General features: G+C 41.2%; 1 protein-coding gene across 1 annotated transcript in view; it reads right to left on the reverse strand.

The window, feature by feature from the left end:
- Positions 1 to 740: 740 nt before the first annotated feature.
- Positions 741 to 21091, reverse strand: part of Dlat (dihydrolipoamide S-acetyltransferase) — a 40592-nt gene continuing 20241 nt past the window's right edge. Inside the window, exons 8-14 of the mRNA XM_045146358.1 lie at positions 18049 to 18116; positions 15696 to 15788; positions 15265 to 15372; positions 12978 to 13093; positions 3239 to 3401; positions 2777 to 2913; positions 741 to 967 (exon numbers count right to left, since the gene is read on the reverse strand). Coding sequence (XP_045002293.1) covers positions 838 to 967; positions 2777 to 2913; positions 3239 to 3401; positions 12978 to 13093; positions 15265 to 15372; positions 15696 to 15788; positions 18049 to 18116 — 815 coding nt within the window. The 3' untranslated portion in view covers positions 741 to 837. The remainder of the gene's footprint in view (positions 968 to 2776; positions 2914 to 3238; positions 3402 to 12977; positions 13094 to 15264; positions 15373 to 15695; positions 15789 to 18048; positions 18117 to 21091) is intronic.

Consider the following 21091-nt stretch of genomic DNA (forward strand, 5'->3'; position numbering starts at 1 on the left):
AGGACCCATGTTTGACTGGCCAAATCTCACATTGAGCCAGATGCACAAGGTGATGCATGCATCTGGAGTTCGATTATAATGGCTGCAGGCCCTAGCACACCAATTCTCTCTGTTGCTCTTTCAAAAAAAAAAAAAAAAGAGCAATGCTCTTTAATTTGAAGGTAACTGTAGAATTCATAGAAGTATACATTGAAGCTCTTCATAAATAGCCATATAACCTGTCATTGTTTACCCAAAAGGGGAAGACAATCACGTCACTTAGATTTTCAGAGAAATAAAAACAACTGATTGAGACCTAAGGAAATGTTGACTTTTAGTTTGCTTCATTGCCTTGACATTCTTTACCACTTCCATTTGTGATAAATGAAGATCATGTAATAGGAAAGTTTAAACTAGGGTAAAATTCAAACAGCAGCCTTACTTCAAACCTGTTTCCTGATTCTGTTGCCTTCCATCTATGTAATTTTAGGCAATTAAAATTTTAATTGCAAAACCTTTATCCAGGTTACTCTTATGTACCTATCTTTGTAGAACCACATTTCTGCCTACTCCATATTTCCTGGTGGAAGTATTTATTAGTAAAGACTTAGGCTGCATGCCCTTCACAAGGAGTGTACAGCTTAAAACCTGGTACTTATTAAATGTGTACAATGTTTGGGTATAACTGGCATTTTAAAAAGAATCAGTAATGCCCATTACAAATAATTTATCTGGACAGACTCAATAAGAAAAATAACTAGTTAAACTTTAAAAGAACCACTTGTTTAATACCATATAAATATCTTGATTAAGAATGAAGCAATATGACCAGATAGAGTGTAGAAGTTCTTGGGTTAATTATAATAACATGGTTATAGGTTTTTCAAGGTACTTTCTGAATTCAGCTAGCCACTGGGCTCCAACTGCTCCATCCACAACTCGATGATCACAGCTGAGCGTAACAGACATCATGCTAGCCACATCAAATCTAGAAAAAGTAAAAACAGACATTTTGAAAGCAATCAATGAATTTTAGACAGTAACCACCCATAGGCTGATTACTGACAGATATTCCTAACAAGGTAGTATCATTTTCTACTGACTTCTTTTTTATTCTTTCTTTCTCTTCCTTCCCTCATTCATACTGAGGCCTAACATTAGGGCTTGACATATACTAGGAAAGCATTCTACCACTGGGCTATATCTGAAGAATTCTTTACTGAAAACCTATGATGGGAGGTCATGAGTCCTAGGGGTGTAAAGCCTGCTATTGTCTGGCTATATGCATATATTATGTTCACCAAACTGCCCCAAAAGCACTTCTCTTAACATTCATACTCATATATTAAAGTTATTCTCACTTTTGGTTTAGAGAAGCTCTTTCAGATGGCAGTGACCTCTGGGATGATTCAAAAGGTACCATAGTGCTGAGACCCTCCAAGGCTCTGAAGAGGTGGTGGAAACAGTGCAAGAGCCAAAGGAAGGGTAGAACTGCTTACAATGCAGTCTTCTAGACATAAAATGGCCCAGATATCCATTACCTTGCAATGCCTAGTACTACCTACACAGGACCCTCATAATAGGAGAAAAAAATGATGACATCAAAATAAAAGATTAATTAATTAACTGAGAAGGGTATATAATGGATAGTGGATTTGTGAAGGGGGAAGTGGGGGAGGGAACTATGATGGTTTATTGCCTTGTGTTTTTGTTTCTTTTCTCAAGGTAGGATCTCACTCTAGCCCAGGCTAACCTGGAATTCACTATGTAGTCTCAGGTGGACTTGAACTCTCAGCAATTCTCCTACCTCTGCCACCTGAGTGCTGAGATTAAAGGCATGTGCCACCATGCCTGGCCATGGTTTATTGTCTATATGGAAGTTGTCAATTTAAAAAAGTTTAAAACAACACCCACAACAACAGATGTGAGAACATAGTTTGACAAACTATACTACGTAGGCCAAATTCTACCCTATTTTGAGATACAAAGTTTACTTTTTATTGGATTTTATTAGTATATTGTTTATGGCTGCTCTCTCAGGATTTGCAACAGAAACAGTATGTTCAGGGCTGGACAGATGGCTCAGTGGTTAAGGTGCTTGCTTGCAAAGCCTGGGTTTGAATCCCTAGTACCCACATAAAGCCAGATGCACAAAGTGGTTCATGTGCCTGGAGTTCATTTGCAATGACAAGAAGCCCTAGCGTGCCCATTCACTGCATCCCTTCCCTCCAAAATAAAAACCACAGCTTGAATACCCACCACATGTGCTGGCAAACCTGTAATCCCCGTACGTGGAGATGGGATCCTGGGGCAAGCTTCCCCAAGGATTTCATCCTATAGTTACTAATAAAAGTGAACTTTTAAGGGCCTGGTGTTGTGGTGCATGCCTTTAATCCAAGCACTTGGAAGGCCGAGAAAACTTTTGGGGCTGCAGAGAATGCTTAGTGGCTAAAGTGCTTGCTTGCAAAATTTGACTGCCTGGGTTTGATTCCCCAGTACCCACATAAAGCCAGATGCCCAGAGTGGCACTGCACCTAGAATTTATTTACAATGGCAAGAGTCCTTTTCTCTTTCCTTGCAAATAAATACTTTAAAAAAAAATGGATTTTTGGCCGAGTGTGGTAGTGCACAGCTTTAATCCCAGCACTCGGGAGGTGGAGGTAGGAGGATCTCTGTGAGTTCAAGATCATCCTGAGACTACATAGTGAACTCCAGGTCAGCCTGGGCTAGAGTGAGATCCTACCTCAAAAAAGAAAAAAAAAGGAAGCTTTTAACTCCCTCCTGTTTTGACACTTACCCTCTTTCATTATCTGCTGGAATCAGCTTATCCTCAGAAGCACCAACTGCCAAAATACATGCCTGGGGTGGGTTAATAATGGCAGAGAAATTCTTAATTCCAAACATTCCTAGGTTGGAGATTGTAAATGTGCCACCCTAAAGGAAGAGTCATAAATAGAACCTCATTAATTGTCAACCCAGAAAAATTATAAATATTCAGTGAAAAAAGCTTAAGATAATATTCTTTTAAAGAAAAACTTGGATCAGCCACACATAATATAAAGAAAAGCCAATTATGCTGGCTTTTGGACGATCTTTGAACATGTCTCTTTTTCAGCTTTTGACATGTGCCTTGTTTGTCCTTTGCTTTCAAGTTCTGTGTCATTAAGAATAATATGGCAGAGTCAAAATGGAAAATACAACAAAAGCACCAGGCTGACCTTAAGAGGAATGTAATCCTTAAAGGATAGTAATGTCTTACCTGGAACTCATGTGGCTGTAGTTTACCCTCTCTTGCTCTGGTTGCTAAAGAAACAACATCATTAGCAATGGTTTCCAGTCCTTTTATGTGTGCGTTAAACACAATAGGAGTGATGAGTCCTGCAGGAGTACTTACGGCAACACTGACATCAACCACATGATTTCTGATGAAAAAGAAAAAGAAATCTAAATCACCAAGGCTGATTACAAGCCTATGGGCTGGGGATGTAGTTCAGTAGTAGAAAGGCCATGGACCCCACCCCAGCTATGCAAGACAAACAAACAAACAAACAACAACAAAACACCTAGTGGAAGAGAACCTGACTAGCGCACACACCGCCCTGGATTTGATCCCCAGCAGCACCAGAAGTTTTCCAGGAACAATTAGTGTTACTTTTCAGAGATCTTTATCCTATTTTTTACATTTTCATATGCCTTCTTGACTTCCAAAACACTAATGAAGTGGGGGTAATGAGAAATACATCTCACACAAAGGTGTAGCTTACAAAAATTCTTCACATTCAGTGAGAATTAGACAATGTGGGGCTGGAGAGATGGCTCAGCAGTTAAGGTATTTGCCTGTAAAACCTAAGAACCCAAGTTCAATTCCCCAGTTCCCACATAAAGCCAGAGGCACAAAGTAGTGCATGCATCTGGAGTCTGTTTGCAGTGGCTAAAGGCCCTCGTGTGCCCATTCTTTCTGCCTCCTATCTCTCTCTGCTTGCAAATAAATATTTTTAAATGGTTATTAAAAGAATTAGACAAAGTGAAATCTTAGGCTGTCAGTGCAGTGTGAACAGAAAGTTGGAGGGGCAATCCAGGGGCGACACAGGTACACTTAGGTAGTGTTCTCTCAGAAGAATATAAAAGCAAGATTCCCAATCTGTTCAAAAGTTAATCACTAGGGGCTTCCATCACTCTGAGCCTGACCTCAGAATTTTTTGTTGTTGTTGTTTTCAAGGTAGGGTCTCACTCTAGCCCAGACAAACCTAGATTTCACTCTGTATTCTCAGGCTGTCTTAGAATTCAGCAATTCTCCTACCTCTGCCTCCTGAGTGCTGGAGGCATGTACCACCACGCCGAGCATCAGAATATTTGTTTGTTTATTTATTTATTTGAGAACAACAGAGAGAGAAAGAGGCAGACAGAAAGAGAATGGGTACGCCAGGGCCTCCAGCCACTGCAAGCGAACTCCAGATGCGTGCGCCACCTTGTGCATCTGGCTAATGTGGGTCCCGGGGAATGGAGCCTCGAACCGGGGTCCTTAGGCTTCACAGGCAAGTGCTTAACCACTAAGCCATCTCTCCAGCCCCAAAATATTTTTTAACACCAAAAACGAAGTACTTAGCTGGACAAAAATACTCAGCTCCCAGCACTTGGGAGGCAGAGGTAGGTGGATTGCTGTGAGTTCAAGGCCACCCTGAGACTACATAGTGAATTCCAGGTCAGCCTGGACTAGAGTGAGACCCTACCTTGAAAAACCAAAAAGAATAAAAAAGGCTTGGAGAAATGGCTTAGCAGTTAAGCACTTGCCTATGAAGCCCAAGGACCCCAGTTCGAGGCTCAATTCCCCAGGACCCATGTTAGCCAGATGCACAAAGGGGTGCACGCATCTGGAGTTCACTGGCAGTGGCTGGAAGCCCTGGCACGCCCATTCTCTTTCTCTCTCTCTCCACCTGCCTTTCTCGCAATGTCTGTTACTCTCAAATAAATAAATAATGAACAAAAAAATTTTTTTAAAAAGAAAAACCAAAAAAATAAAAAATAAGCTGGGCATGGTGGTGCACGCCTTTAGTCCCAGCACTTGGGAGGCAGAGGTAGGAGGATCGCCGTGAGTTCGAGGCCACCCTGAGACTCCTTAATGAATTCCAGGCCAGCCTGGGCTACAGTGAGACCCTACCTCAAAAAAAAAAAAAAAGTATATATATATATATATATATATATATTTATATTTACATATATACACTCAACTTACAAAAAAACTAAACAAAATTAATGCTTATCATTTTGAAGTAGTGATAAAACAGTGACATATGCAACTATAATATAACATGAAAGCATTTTAGTCATCATCCACAAATACTGTTAAGCTGAATTGAATAACACATATTCAATATGTATTTGTGGAATTGGTGTATGAACTGCCCAAAAATGAAGGGTATTTAGTGAGAGAATTAAGCAGTTCACATAACTTACCCTATAACCTTGACCTTTTTAACTAAGCAGTATATTCTCCAACTAGTCTTAAAAGTAGGTGCCTCTCATTTCTCATCCACGTACATGGCTAAAAAACATACATGACAGGGCTGGAGAGACGCCTTAGCAGTTAAAACACATGCCTACAAAGCCAACAGACCCAGGTTCAACTCCTCAGGACCCATGTGAGTCAGATGCACAAGGTGATTGATGCCTCTGGCATTGGTTTGAGTAGCTGTAGGCCCCGACACGCCTGTTCTCTCTATCTGCCTCTTCCTAATAAAGTAAATCGCTAGATGTGGTGGTATCTTTAATCCCAGCACTAGTGAGGCAGAGGTAAGAGGATCACCATGAGTTCAAGGTTACCCTGAGACTACATATTGAATTCTAGGTCAGCCGGAGCTAGAGTGAGACCCTACCTCAAAAAACAAAAACCTAAAATAAAAATAAAGTAAAATAAGTTTAAAAAAAAAAGGCAAAAACATGTATTGGTGAGAAAATAAACTTATCTACTCCTAATGACAAAATAAGATGGAAGGCCAGGTGTGGTGGTGTACACCTTTAATCCTAGCACTAGGGAGGCAGAGGTAGATGGATCACCAAGAGTTCAAGGCCACCCTGAGACTACATAGTGAATTCCAGGTCAGCCTGGGCTACAGTGAGACTCTACCTTGAAAAACAAAAAAAAAGATGAAATTACTTTAAGAAACACTATGGAAGTTGGGCGTGATAGCACACGCCCTTAATCCCAGCACTTGCAAGGCAGAGGTAGGAGAATCCCTGTGAGTTCGAGGCCACCCAGAGACAACATAGTAAATTCCAGGTTAGCCTAGAGCAAGACCCTACCTCCTAAACCAACAACAAAGCACAGTATGGAAGATTCACCAGAAGTTAAGCATTGAAGGGGATGAAGGAAAATAAAGAATGGGAGGAGCATTAACCAAAATTTAAAATGTTATGAATAAACCTTATAGAAGCCTACTTTTTTGCTAGCTAAAAAATATACATGCTTTTAGGGCTGAAGAGATGGCTCAGCAGTTAAGATGCTTGCCTGCAAAGCCTAACAACCTGGGTTTGTTTCCCAAATACCCACATAAACCCAGAAGCACAAAGTGGCACATAAGTCTGGAGTTAGTGTACAGTGGGTAGATGCCCTGGAATGCCCATTCTCTTTCTCTTCTCTCTTTCTCTCCTCATAAATAAATAAATAAATAAATAAATTAATTAATTTTAAAAAGAGACTGGGCAGAATTACCCTGTAGGGGTAAATAATGCTATCCCCAGAAGCCATAGATTGTTATAGAAAACTTGCAATGCAAGGCCTGGGATACCTTCTAGTAAACTTGTTGGTCAGGGAAACCACAAAACAACTGGTTGCCCTCTAAAGCTAGCTGGTAAGACCCTGTTCCTGAAGATGCTACATGCTTTGGCTACAGGACAATTAGAAGCCAGGCTAGAGCTGAGCTGTAAGGCTCCTTTGCAATTGATTAGCTGTCATAGTTCTAGGAAGCTATGAAGCCAGCTGGGGAAGAAAAAGTCATGAATGGTCTTAACCAGCAGTGGACCTCCAAGCTGCAGGCCAGCCAGGCCAAATATGACAAGTGGTACAACGGTGACATGTTTGTTATGGAGAAACCGACTGCTCTCTGATTGGATTTAAGGCCTGCTTCATGGGAGGGAATTCATGACTGGTACTGAAAACCTAGTCAAGAGCCTAAGGCTGGGGAGGTCATAAGCCCTATGGGAAAAGCTACTGCTGTTTAGTTAAATGGATATATTATGTCTACCAAACTACCCTGCCAAAATTTACATTTATGCCCTATTTTAATGCAACTCTCAGTTTGGGTTAGAGAAGCTTCTATTTTCAGACGGTAGTGACTACCAGGGAGTATCAAAACTCAAAGTGCTGAGAAGTGACAGTGGAGTGTTCAGCAATGAGACATCTCTATCACACCCGCCAAGGCTCAGGGATCATTGCAGAAGAGGTGGTGGAAAGCATTAAGAACAAAGGAGGACTAGAGAGATGGCTCAGTGGTTAAGGCGTTGCCTGCAAAGCCTAAGGATCCAGGTTCAATTCCTCAGTACCAACATAAGCCAGAAGCATATGGTGGTAGAAGCATCTGGAGTTTGTACCTGCTGGAGGCCCTGGTGCACGTATTCTCTCTATCTGCTTCTCTCTCTCCAATAAATAAACTAATTAATTATTTTTTTTAAAAAAGCCAAAGGATGGAGGGAAGAATGGACTGAAATGTTGTCTTAGAGACAAAGTGGCCATTGCATTAATGACTTTACAGTGGATATTGTTACTTATACAAGACATGAATAATGAATAGAAAAGTAAAAGATTATAACATCAAAATAAAAAGGAACAAGGAGTTTGGTGTGTATGTGTGTGGAGGGGGTTAAGACAATAAGGACAAAGGAGGGTGCTGAGAGGGAATTATGATCAGGGTACATTGGTATGTGTATAAGGAGATTATGTATATGTATGGTTCAGTGGTTAAAGGCACTTGTTCTCAAAGCCTATCAGCTGGAGCACTGATCCCCAGTATCCATGTTAAGCAGGACCCCAAAGTGGAGCATGCATCTGTAATCCAATGTACTACAGCAATGGGAGGCAATCAGGAGAATCCCAAACCTCTCAGGCCAGGTAGTCTAACCTTCCCAGGACAAAAAATTAAAAAGTGGGGAAGGGCTGGAGAGATGGCTTAGCAGTTAAGGCACTTGCATACAAAGCCCAAGGACCCAAGTTCAATTCCCCAGAGTCTACGTAAGCCAGATGTACACAGTAGCACACATATTTGGAGTTCATTTACAGTGGCTAGAGGCCCTGGCACACCCATTCTCTCATAAATAAAAAATAAGTAAATAAATGAAGAGAACTGGACTGTCTCAAACAAGGTTAAGGAAAGGCCTAACACCCTGAGGATGTCCCTGACCTCTATATATGTGCAATGGCATGCTCACGTGCACCAACAAGCACATGCGCACACACACACAAGGTTAAACTGTATGTGGTAGAACTCAGAAGACTGAGGAAGGAGGACTATGAGTACAATACCAACCTGGGCTACAGAGAAAGACACTGTATCAAAACAAAGTTTGGCCAGACAGGCCAAATGACCCAATGGTTGCAGTAGTGGCATGTCTGTTATGGGGGAAACCAAGCATTCACTAATTGGACTGGAGGTCCACCCATGGGAGGGAACACATGCCTCATACTGAAAACCTATGGTGGGGAGGTGATGAGCCCTAGGGGTCTAACGCTTTCTAGTGTTTGGCTAAATGCATATATTATGCCCACCAAAAGCATTTCTCTTAATGTTCACACTCATATGTTAACTTCACTCTCACTTTTCGGTTAGAGAAGCTTCTCTTTTCAGGTGGCAGTAACCTCTGGGATGAGTCAAAAGGCACCACAGTCTGGAAGAAGCGACAGGAGTGTTCAGCCCCGAACCATCTCTATCACATCCTCCAAGGCTCAGGGTCAATTGTGGAAGCGGTGGCAAAAAGAATGTAAGAGCCAAAGGAAGGGTAGGCCTGCTTAAAATGTAGTCTTTCAGACACAAAATGGCTTAGATATCCATGACCTCACAAATGCCTGGTAATACCAACATAGATAGGACTCTCATAATAGAAATGAAAGATGATGACATCAAAATAAAAGAGACTAATTTGAGCTGGGCATGGTGGCATGAGCCTTTAATCCCAGCACTTGGGAGGCAGAGACAGGAAGACTGCTGTGAGTTCAAGGCCAGCTTGGAAGTACAATGTGAGTTCCAGGTCAGCCTTGGCTAGAGTGAGACCCTACCTCAAAAATACCAAAAAAAAAAAAAAAAAAAACACTAATTGAAATGGGGAAGGAATTATCATGGTTTATTGTCTATAATTATGAAAGTTGTCTATAAAAATATTAAAAAAAAAAACTGAGCAGAGCTGGGTGTGGTGGTGCACATCTTTAATCCCAGCACTTGGGAGGCAGATTGAGTTCGAGGCCACCCTCAGACCACAGAGTGAATTCCAGGTCAGCCTGGGCTAGAATGAGACCCTGCTTTGAAAAAAACAAAACTAAGCAAACTAATACTTAATAAATATTCTGTTGCATTAACAATTGTACCAAATGAAGAAATATTCAGAGGGAACACATACTCTTGCCTTGCCATGGAGACTAAGGCAGAACTTAAGCTACACTTTAAATGTATGTATAATTTTAGGCCTGGAGAACTGGCTTAGTGGTTGAGGCACTTGCCTGCAAAGCCTAAGAACCCAGGTTCAATTCCCCAGAACCAATATAAGCCAGATGCACAATGTGGCACATGCATCTGGAATTTGTTTGCAGTGGCTAGAGGCCCTGGCATGCCCATTCTATCTCTTTAATATGTAAATAAATAATACATTGATTTAAAAAATAAAGATAATTTTAGAGTTGCGTGTCTAGAGAGTAGTTTTAAAAAATATTTTATTTTTATTTGAGAGAGAAAGAGTGAGCATGCCAGGGCATCCAGCCACTGCAAACGAACTCCAGATGCATGTACTACCTTGTGTATCTAGCTTATGTGGGTCCTGGGGAATCAAACCTGGGTCCTTTTTGCAGGCAGGCACCTTAACGGCTATGCCACTTCTCTAGCCCAAGAGTAGTATTTTTTTTAAAATACTTCATTTATTTGAGATACACACACACACACACACAGAATGAACACATCAGAGCGTCCAGACACTGCAAACTCCACACACATGCACCACCTTATGCATCTAGCTTACATGGTTTCTAGGCAATTGAACCTGGGTCCTAAGGCTTCACAGGCAAGCAAATTAACTGTTAAGCCATCTCTCCACCCTGAGAGTAGGTTTTAAGGCAGCTTACCAAACAACTCTTCCTACCTCAGCCTCCAAGTGCTGGGATTAAAGGTGTATATCACCATGCCAAGCTCCCCATCACATAACTCTCTCCACCACACAGCTCTTAATAACTGAGTTTAGAATTTCAGATTCCAAAGCCCAATTAAAACCCAGAAGCCAATGGAGTTCTACTCAGCAGTAAAGAAAAATGAAGTTATGAAATTTGCAGAAAAATGGATGGATCTGGAAAGGATTATACTGAGGTAACCCAGGCCCAGAAAGCCAAGCGCTCCATGTTCTCCCTCATATGTAGACCCTAGCTAAAGATGATTGGGCTTCTGCATGAGAAGGAAAATACTTAGTAGCAGAGCCCAGTAAGTTAAAAAGGAGATATAAAGGGAAGAAAAAGGAAGGGAGGAGGGTACTTAATAGGTAAGTATTGTATATATGTAAGTACAATGATTGAGATGGGGAGGTAATGGAATTTCGAAGGGGGGGGGAGAGGAAGAGTATTATCATGGGATATTTTTTATAATCAAAATGTTAATAAAAATTGTGAAAAGAAAAAAAAAAAAAAAACTAGAAGCGCCGGGCATGGTGGCACACACCTTTAATCCCAGCACTGGGAGGCAGAGAAAAACAAAACAAAACAAAAAAAAACCAAAAAACAGAAGCTTCCAGACATGAGACAGGAGGATCACCATGAATTCAAGGCCAGTCTGGGGCTACAAAGTAAGTTCCAGGTAAGCCTGGGTACCTGGACTAGAATGAGACCTGGGGTCCTGGGGGGGGGGGTTTAACTCCCCCAAAACAAAACAAAAAACCAGAAGCTGTGGCAGGTTTCTGTAATCCCAGGGCATCTGCGGGGAGAAAGGAAGCACAGACAGGAGAATTTCCAAGAAGTTCTCAAAGGTAGGAGTGAACAATGAGAAACTTGGCCTCAGAACAAGGTGGAAGGTAATTACAGTTGTCCTCTGACCTACAAAAGCACACAGTGACATGTGAACACCTCTCTCTCACACACATACTAAATAATAAATAAAATAAGTTAAGGGCTGGAGAGTGCCCATGTAAAGCCAGATGCACAAAGTGATTCATACATCTGAGTTTGTTTGTAGTAGCTGGAGGACCTGGCATGCCCATTCTCTCTATCTCACTGATCTCTATCCCTCTCTGCTTGCAAATAAATAAATTAAAATATTTTTAAAAAATAAATAATAAATTAAAACAATGTAATAATAATGACTATGTTTTAGCCAGGTGTGGTGGTGTACTCCTGTAATACCAACACTCTGCAAGCAGAGAAAAAAGGACTGGCAAAAGTTGCAGGCCAGCCTGGTCTACATAGTGAGTGCCAAGACAAGCTGGCTACATAGTGGGACCCTAGTTCAAAAACCAAAACAACCTGGGCACAGTGGGTATCAATCATAGTCCTGATACTAAGGACAAGTTACTGGATTCACTAAACCTCTGGTTTTCCATCTAGAAATTGGAAGTGAAAACACTTAACTCATAACATGGTTTGAGAAAGAAACAATGTGAAACACATGGAGTATAGTGCAAAGCGCATGCCTCCATAATCCTAACATGCATCGTTTTGAACACCTCCAAAGTTTGGCAATTCAGTGCTGAATAAAATCCATCAATTTGGGGGGGGAAGGATATTACCATGGGGTATTTTTTATAACCATGGAAAATGTTAATAAAAATTGAGAAAAAAAGGGCTGGAGAGATGGCTTAGCGGTTAAGCGCTTGCCTATGAAGCCTAAGGACCCCGGTTCGAGGCTCAGTTCCCCAGGTCCCACGTTAGCCAGATGCACAAGGGGGTGCACGCGTCTGGAGTTCGTTTGCAGAGGCTGGAAGCCCTGGCGCGCCCATTCTCTCTCTCCCCCTCTATCTGTCTTTCTCTCCCAAATAAATAAATAAATAAATTGAAAAAAATATTTAAAAAAAATTGAGAAAAAAAAATGAAGAAGCACAAAAGACTTGACTGTGAGGTATGTGTGTCTTGACAGGTTTTGCTTGTAAGCATAGCTTTCTTATTCTAATGACAGTGAGCCCAACTCTGCATTAAAGCTAAATAAATTTTTAAAAATCCATCAATTTAAAGCTGGGCATAGTATACTGGCTTATATGCCTTTAATCTTAGCACTTGGGAGGCTGAGGTAGAAGGATCACCATATGCTTGTGGCCAGTCTGAGGTATTCAGTGAGTTCCAGGTCAGCCCAGGCTAGAGTGAGACACTGACTCAAAATATTAATCAATCGGGCTGGAGAGATGGCTTAACGGTTAAGCGCTTGCCTGTGAAGCCTAAGGACCCCAGTTCGAGGCTCAGTTCCCCAGGTCCCACGTTAGCCAGATGCACAAGGGGGTGCACGCATCTGGAGTTCGTTTGCAGAGGCTGGAAGCCCTGGCGTGCCCATTCTCTCTCTCCCCCTCTATCTGTCTTTCTCTCTGTGTCTGTCGCTCTCAAATGAATAAATAAATAATTTTAAAAAATTAATCAATCAATAGATAGAGTGACAAATAAATCCATTAATTTAACTTTGTTTTGTGAGAGTAATTATCAGCTTAACCAGATAGACTTTTACACTGACTTCCTTTTACTGAATCCATATAAAAAATATGCAGCCTATAGTAACTAAATGTAGCACTATCTCATAAGTAATTTTGTGGTTTCAAACACATTTTCCAGTTACACTTACTGTCTTATAACTGTGTCCATCCAAGAAGAATTTGCTTCAGGAACTTTTAAACATGCCAAAGCTGAAGCTTTTATGATGAAATCATTGACAGAAATTTTGCTTTTCCCTTGTAACATCTGTAAAGACAAGAAACTATCATAGTTTTCTTAAATTTCCTTCCCAGAAATTAAGCCTGTGTATGTAATCTTAGAAAGGAACTAAGAGGGACAAAGACATGCAAATGACTTCAGGTGTGAATGATGACATGAAGTTCCAACTTGGTTATCTTATGTTATCTTTTTTTTTTTTTTTTTTTTTTGAGAGAGAGAGAGAGGGAGGGAGGGAGGGAGGGAGGGAGGGAGGGAAAGAATTGGTGCTCCAGGGCCTCAGCCACTGAAATCAAATTCCACATGCTTGCGCTACCTAGTGCACATGTGTGACCTTTGGCTTACGTAGGATCTGGAAAGAGATTGAATATGGGTATTAGGCTTCGCAGAAAATCACCTTAACTGCTAAGCTATCTCTCCAGCCCTCTCATCATGTAGACATTAGTAGCTTCTAAACCCTGTCTTAAATTTTTGTTCATTTCAACAAAACCAAATTGCAACCACAATTGACAAACTTCTGACTAAGACTCAACTTCCTAAAATCAGGAGGGAAATAGTAGACATTACTATCTACCTTACATAACAAAGGAGGATGAACACTCCCTTGAACAATTACAGGCCAATACATTATATAACACAGACGAGATGGACAAATTCCTACAAGCATATGAACCAAAGTGAACCAAGAAAGAATATAAACTGTGATTAAACATAACTAGTAAAGAGGCTGCTACAGCTCAGTTGGTAAAGTACCTGCCTAGCATGTAGAAAACCATAGGTTCATCCAGACATGGTGGCGCACACCTTTAATCCCAGCACTGGGGAGGCAGAGGTAGGAGGATCCCTGTGAGTTCGAGGCCACCCTGGGACTGAGTGAATTCCAGTTCAGCCTGGGCTACAGTGAAACCCTCCCTCAAAAAACAAACAAACAACAACAACAACAAAAAAGCCCATAGGTTCAGTTCCCACACCACACAGACCAGAAGTTGTGTAAATAAATGCCTGTAATCCCAGCAGTTTGGATGTGGAAGTAAGAGAATCAAAAATTCAAGATCATCCTTCTCTACTTATGTGTGTTCAAGATCAGCCTATGCTACATGAGCCCCTGTCTCAAAACAAAAACAAAACACTAACAATAAAAGAACAAATATTTTATTTATTTATTTATTGGGGGGCAGATAGAGAGAATGGGCACACCATGGCCTCAAGCCACTGCAAACAAACTCCAGGTGCATGTGCCACCTTGAGTATCTGGCTTACATGGGTACTGAGGAATCAAACCTGGGTTCTTAGGCTTCACAGTCAATTGCCTTAACCATTAAGCCATCTCTCCATACATAAGGTGGGATTTCTTAAACTAGTTGTAGTGATTGGGCATACCATTGTTCTCAGGATTTTTAGTGGCAGGAAGATGTGAAGTTCAACAGAGAGCTAATGAAATCAGTAAATGCTTCCTTGCAACTCAAAGGACCTGAGTTCAATCCCCAGGTGTGTGGGGCATGCCTTTAATCCCAGGACTTGGGAGGCAGATGTAGGAGGATTGCTATGAGTTCAAGGCTACCCTATCACTACATAGTAAATTACAGGTCAGCCTGGACTAGAGCAAGGCACTACCTTGAAAAACAAAAGCAAAACAAAAACAAACAACAACAAAATAAACGAGAAGTTCAATGGATTGGACAGATGGCTTAGTAGTTAAGATGTTTGCTTGCAAATCCTAAGGACCCAGGTTCAATTCCTCAGAACGCACATAAGCCAGATGCAGCACATGGTGACACATGCATCTGGAGTTCATATGCAGAGGCTAGAAGACCTATCATGCCCTATCTCTCCCTCCCCCGCCATTAAAAATAAAAATAATTTTAAGGGCTGGAGAGATGGCTTAGTGGGTTAAGCGCTTGCCTGTGAAACCTAAGGATCCTGGTTTGAGGCTCAATTCCCCAGTACCCATGTAGGCCAGATGCACAAAGTGGCGCATGCATCTGGAGTTCGTTTGCAGCGGCTGAAAGTCCTGGTGCGCCCATTGTTTCTTTCTCCCCCTGTCACTCTCAAATAAATAAATTAATTAAAAATTAAAAAAAATTCTTAATGACACTCCTTACTTATTATCAACTAATATAACAAAAGCACATGGACAAAATTGTAAAGGTTCACTGTGAAAAAAGTTTACAACGTAGAATTCAAATTTCTAGAAAATTTACCTTATTAAGTTCTTTCCGTACCAACAATACTTCTCCCATATTTACATCAACAGAAAGGTAATAATGGGGTATAGTTTGCTTTGATTGCATTAACCTCTGTGCAATAACCTGCAACCAAAGAGATTCAAAAATCAATTATCTTCAGTTTAGATGAGACCTTACCTAATTCAGGTTTGCTCTTTACTCTGCTCCCAGGCAATGCTTACCTCAAGTGCCATCAAAACCAGAAGACAAAATACCACTATGTAACCTTGCACTTTCTAATAGATTAACCAGAACACAGCCATTGTGCTATCCCAAGTATTCAACTGATCAAACCAAACTACCCTTAATCAAGTAATTTAATAGTCCCAACTGAGAAAGCCTATGGCTACAGCTAAACAGCCACAGTAAATATGCCCCAAGATTCTTGACCATAGTGATACTCTTACTCGACGAATGTTGCTTATTGGGATGTCGGTGAAGACTCCTGTAGGAACTGGTGCCGCTCCTGGACTTGGGGAAGGCACAGCAGCTGCTGGGACCTGGGGAAAAGAAAAAGCTCTTAGTAACAGAGGCTCAGTCTAAGCATAAACATCTGGAAAGGATTGCCAATGACTCTGTACACACCAAAGTAATAAAGCAAAATTAGGGGCTGAAGAGATTGCTTAGTGGTTAAGCAATCTACAAAGCTATAGGACTCAAGTTCAATTCCCCAGTACCTATCTAAAACCAGATACACAAGGTAGAGCACCATTTGGAGTTCATCTGCAGTGGCTAGAAGCCCTGGCACACCCATTCTATCTACCTCTTTCTCTCTCTCTCTTCTCAAATAAATCAATATTTTTAAAAAGTTTTTAAACCAAAAATTAGAAGTTGGAGAGTTGGCTTAGCAGTTAAAGTGCTTGCCTGTAAAACCAATGACCCAAGTTCAATTCTCCAGTAAAGCCAGATGCACAAAGTGGTATATGCATCTAGAGTTCATTTGCAGCATTTGGAAGCCCTGAGGTGTCTCTCTTCCCTCTTTCGTTGCTTGCAAATAAACAAAGAACATAAATATTTTTAAAGAAAAGAAAAATTATGTACATGAAAAGCTAGTTCTACCTCAAGGGAGAAAAAGTACTTGAAACAGACAGCTTATCATACATTCATTTGTGTTTCCATGTCTGTATGTTTGTGGGGGCAGGCACACGTCAAGGTTGTCAGAGGACAACCTTGAGGTGCCTGTGGTCCACCTTCTTTAAGCCAGGGTCTCTTCTGCTGCAATGTAACTGCCAGGCTAAAAAAAAAAAAAAAATGCCTAGCTAGCTGGCCTACAAACATAAGATTCTCCTGGCTCCACCTCCCACTGTCATAGATGCCACTTTGCATCTAGTTTTATGTGGGTGCTAGGCCAGCAGGCTTTGCACATAAGTACCTTAAATTGCTGAGCCATCTCCCCTCAACCTGTTCTTAAATCTGTTTGCTTACAATTCTGAATTGTATTGTGTCATCTTTTCTTTCTTTTTTTTTTGAGGTAGAGTCTCCCTCTAGCATGAGCTGACCTGGAATTTACTATATAGTTTCAGGCTGGCCTCAAACTCACAGTGATCCTCCTACCTCTTACTCTGGAGTGCTAGGATTAAAGGCATGTACCACCATGCCAGGCATCATCATTTTTTGAGCCAGAGTACATTCAATGTTTATGTCAATACAATTTTGTCTTTGCAAAATTATCTTAAAGAAAAGCAATCAATGAACCTAGAAGGTTAGCATACACCTATAATCCCAGCACTCAGGAGGCTGAGGCAGAAAAATTTTAACAATTTTAAGTTTGAGGTCAACCTGCTATCTCAAAAACAACAAGGAGAGAAAAAAAAGACACAGAAAAAGCAAAGCCTTCCTAAAATGAAGGGTCAAGAGATAAATATAAGCTGGGTGCAAAGGCACACACCTTCAATCCCAGCACTCCACAGGCAAGAGGCAGAAGGATTGCTGTATGTTAGAGGCCACCCTGAAACTAATAGTGAATTCTAGGTCAGCCTGAGCTACGGGGAGACCCTACTTTGAAAAACCAAAAGATGGCTGGAGAGGTGGCCTAGTGGTTAAGGAAAAACCAATAGAGATAAATATAAACAAATCCATTAAGCTCACAATGTTAAAAAGGAAAAACAAAGACAAATATTTCATTTCATTTTATTTGTGGGAGGGCCTAATGTAGCTCAAGTTAGCTTCAAACTTGCTATATAGCCAAGGATAACTTTGTACTCCCTGATCCTCCCACCTCTACCTCTTAAGTGTTTGGGTGAAGGGTATATGCCACTATCCCCAGTTTAAATATCTCATTTAAAGCAAACATCTGGTGGTGGCGTATACCCGTAAACCCAGCACTTGGGAAGCTGATGTTAGCCTGAGCTTCATAGCAGGATCCTGTCTCAATCCCAGATGTTCCCCAGATAAAGACCCCATAATTTAGAATATTTCACTTCAGTTTATCATCTCTGATTTTGTATATAAATAGTTATACTCAAATACTACAAGCAAAAAAAAAAAAAATGAGTGCTAATTAGACATTTAATTCAAAAACTAGGCATGGAATGGCCTAACAATGGGAACACAGCACTTTGCAGGGAGAAACTGCCCCCCTACACACACACACACACACACACACACACACACACACACACACACACAAAGAGAAGCCAGCTGGGAGTGTTAGGAATGTAACTCAGAAGTAGAGCACTTGCCAAGCATGCACAGGGCTCTTCTGGGTTTGAGCGCCACAATAAAAAATAAATAAATAAAATAAATACAAATAAAACTCACTGCAGCAGCTTTTGCAGGCACAAAAGAATCAATATCCTTCTTGATGATTCTGCCATCTGGTCCCGTCCCTGGAAGACACACAAATACCACATCTATAACAGCACAGCAATGCAGTCCCAAGGAGGCAACACTGTGATCCTGAAAATAAGTTCCCAAGGGCCAGCTACCAAAACCACTCAGAAAGGATCACAGCCCTGCCCTTAAGGTTCTCCCTCAGAATACTAGCTTTGTTAATTATTCATTCTAATTCAGAAGACCCTTTTTGATCTGTTTCATTTTTTAGACTTCTAGGTTGTACTTTATCTTTTCCCATTTTGTTACTAGAATAGGGAGCTACCCTCATCTGCTAAAAAGTAAAAGTAAAAATACAAACAAAAACCTCAATGAGGGCTGGAAAGATGGTTTAGCAGCTAACACATTTGCCTTTGAAGCCTACGGACCCTGGTTTGATTCCCCAGTACCCATGTAAGCCAGATTCACAAGGTGGTGCATGCATCTGGTGTCATTTGCAGTGGCTGGAGGCCCTGGTGTGCCCATTGTCTTTCTATCTGCTGGTCTCAAATAAATAATAAGCTGTGAGCTGGGCATGGTGGTGCACACCTTTAATCCCAGCACTCAGGAGGCAGAACTAGGAGTTTGAGGCCACCCTGAGACTACAGAATAAATTACAGGTCAGCCTAGACCAGAGTAAGGACACCAGAGTAGGAGAATCACTGTGAGTTCAAGGCCACCATGAGACTACAGAGTGAATTCCAGGTCAGCCTGAGCTTGAGTAAGACCCTACCTCAAAAAACCAAAAAATAGTATTAACAATAATAATAATAAGCTGAGTGTGGTGACATACACCTTTAATCCCAGCACTCAGGAGGCAAAGACAGGATTGCTGTGAGTTTGAGGCCTCCCTAAGACTACACAGTGAATTCCAGGTCAACCTGGGCCATAGTGAGACCCTACCGTGAAAAGCCAAAAAATAATTTTTTAAAAAAATTAAAAGTATTTCTTAGGGGCTGGAGAGATGGCTTAGCAGTTAAGTGCTTGCCTGTGAAACCTAAGGTTCGAGGCTCAATTCCCCAGGACCCACATTAGCCAGATGCACAAGGGGGTGCACGCATCTGGAGTTTGTTTACAGAGGCTGGATGCTCTGGTGCGCCCATTCTCTCTGTCTCTCTCTCTCCCTCTGCCTCCTTCTCTCTGTCGCTCTCAAATAAACAAACAAACAAAAAGTATTTTTTACTACAGGGTTGACTGAGTAATTTTTCTGGACAAATACGGCACGTCAACTTTTGCATTCCAAAGTAGCATAGATAGCATAAATTAACTCATCTTTAGAATCACTCATTCCCCATCCCTCACTGGTTTCTCTGATTAGCCAAAGCTAAACTGTCCTATTTAAGAGACAAAGGAGGAAACAATACAATGCCTTGGAAGGACTTTCAAAGTTCTTTCATAGGCTTACTGTCATCAGTTTCCCTTCTCTCATAGGCTTCCTGCAATCAGTTTCCCTCCCTCCTCCCATCTATAACCTCTTAAGTTCAAGTTTAGACCCAAGTACACATCCTGACTTTTAAGCAGATTCATAATTTAGTTATAATACCTTTTACACTGGCTCACGTCTAGAAAAAAATTGATCAAATTGATTCATCTTCCCCATGGCAGACTTTTAAAAAGGCTCTCCTTGTGTGCGGTTCTTCCCAATTCCTTTCCTTCATTATGAAAACTGAGTTGGTTAGAACTGTTTATCCTCACCAGGAGCTCTAGAACAGAGGTTGGCAGTACCTCTATTAGAATCCCCTCCTTTTTGAAAGACAGAAACCATAACCTCCCCTTCCAATGAAGGCTGAGCTAGATACCACAAAGTACCTTATCCTTGCCTTCTCATTATACCAGGGTAGCTTAATGTTACTTGGAATAAAAATCACACACCTGGCTGGGCATAGTGGCATACGCCTTTAATCCCAGCCCTCAGGAGGCAGAGGTAGGAGTTTGAGGACACCCAGAGACTACAGAATAAATTCCAGGTCAGCCTGAACCAGAATAAGACCCTACCTTGAAAAAAAAAAAAAAAAAATCACACACCTGGATGACTAATTCTTAAATTCAGAAATACAACCCTAAAATGGACACACAGAACTGCCCAATTGTTTCATTTAAATCTCCCTGATCTCTGACAAGATGACTTTATATTCTTTCACTTTAACACTTCCCAGACTCGCTCTCCAGCTGATGCCCTCACTTTACTTTACTGACCAAACAGTAGCAACCAGAAAGGAATTCTCTTCTCCCACCACCAAACTGGTAAACCCAGCCTGCAACTCTCCTCTGTTAAAATAGATAAATGTCTTTAATTCCTCGAAAGGCCCATCACATTCCTTATCTGTATTTTCAAAATCTCTGTTCCTGTACAACCATCCTTCTTCATCATCATCCACTGATCCCTGCTCTTGAGAATCCACTGATCTCAAGAGCAACTTTGCTGCCTGAGGACACCAAGCAGTGACTGAAGACATTTTTGGCTATTATAAGAAGTTGCTACTACTATCTACTAGATAGAAGCCAAGACCTTTGAGAACATCCTACAGTATACAGGTCACATGCACAACATACCTGTAACATAACCCAGAAGACTAACAACAAAAATGGTACTGCCATACAGCTGAGAAAGTCTGTACTAAATTCACCGTATTACCTATCACTTATCTACAAAAGCCTTGTCTTGTCTCCGCATCCCCCTAAAGCTACACCTAATTTCTAATCATCCTTCTTGGCAAGCCTTATCAATGACCTACCCATTCCTTCACCCACTTTCCCACCTCTTACAGCCTAGACTCCACCCACCTTCCTTCTGAAATCGCTATTGTCAAGTACTCATGTCCAGTCCTTGTCTGAACTCTGTTGAATCTATACAAAAAAAATGCATCTCAAAGTTGTGTCTCTTTTCATTTCACTTTTACCTTTACCAAGCCAGCCTAATCAGCTCCATCCATAGCATCTTAACAGGAATGTTGGCTTTGGTTTAAGACGATTTCTACAGAAATAGAAATCA

Source organism: Jaculus jaculus, chromosome 3 (assembly GCF_020740685.1).
Source record: "Jaculus jaculus isolate mJacJac1 chromosome 3, mJacJac1.mat.Y.cur, whole genome shotgun sequence".
Taxonomy (NCBI): domain Eukaryota; kingdom Metazoa; phylum Chordata; class Mammalia; order Rodentia; family Dipodidae; genus Jaculus; species Jaculus jaculus.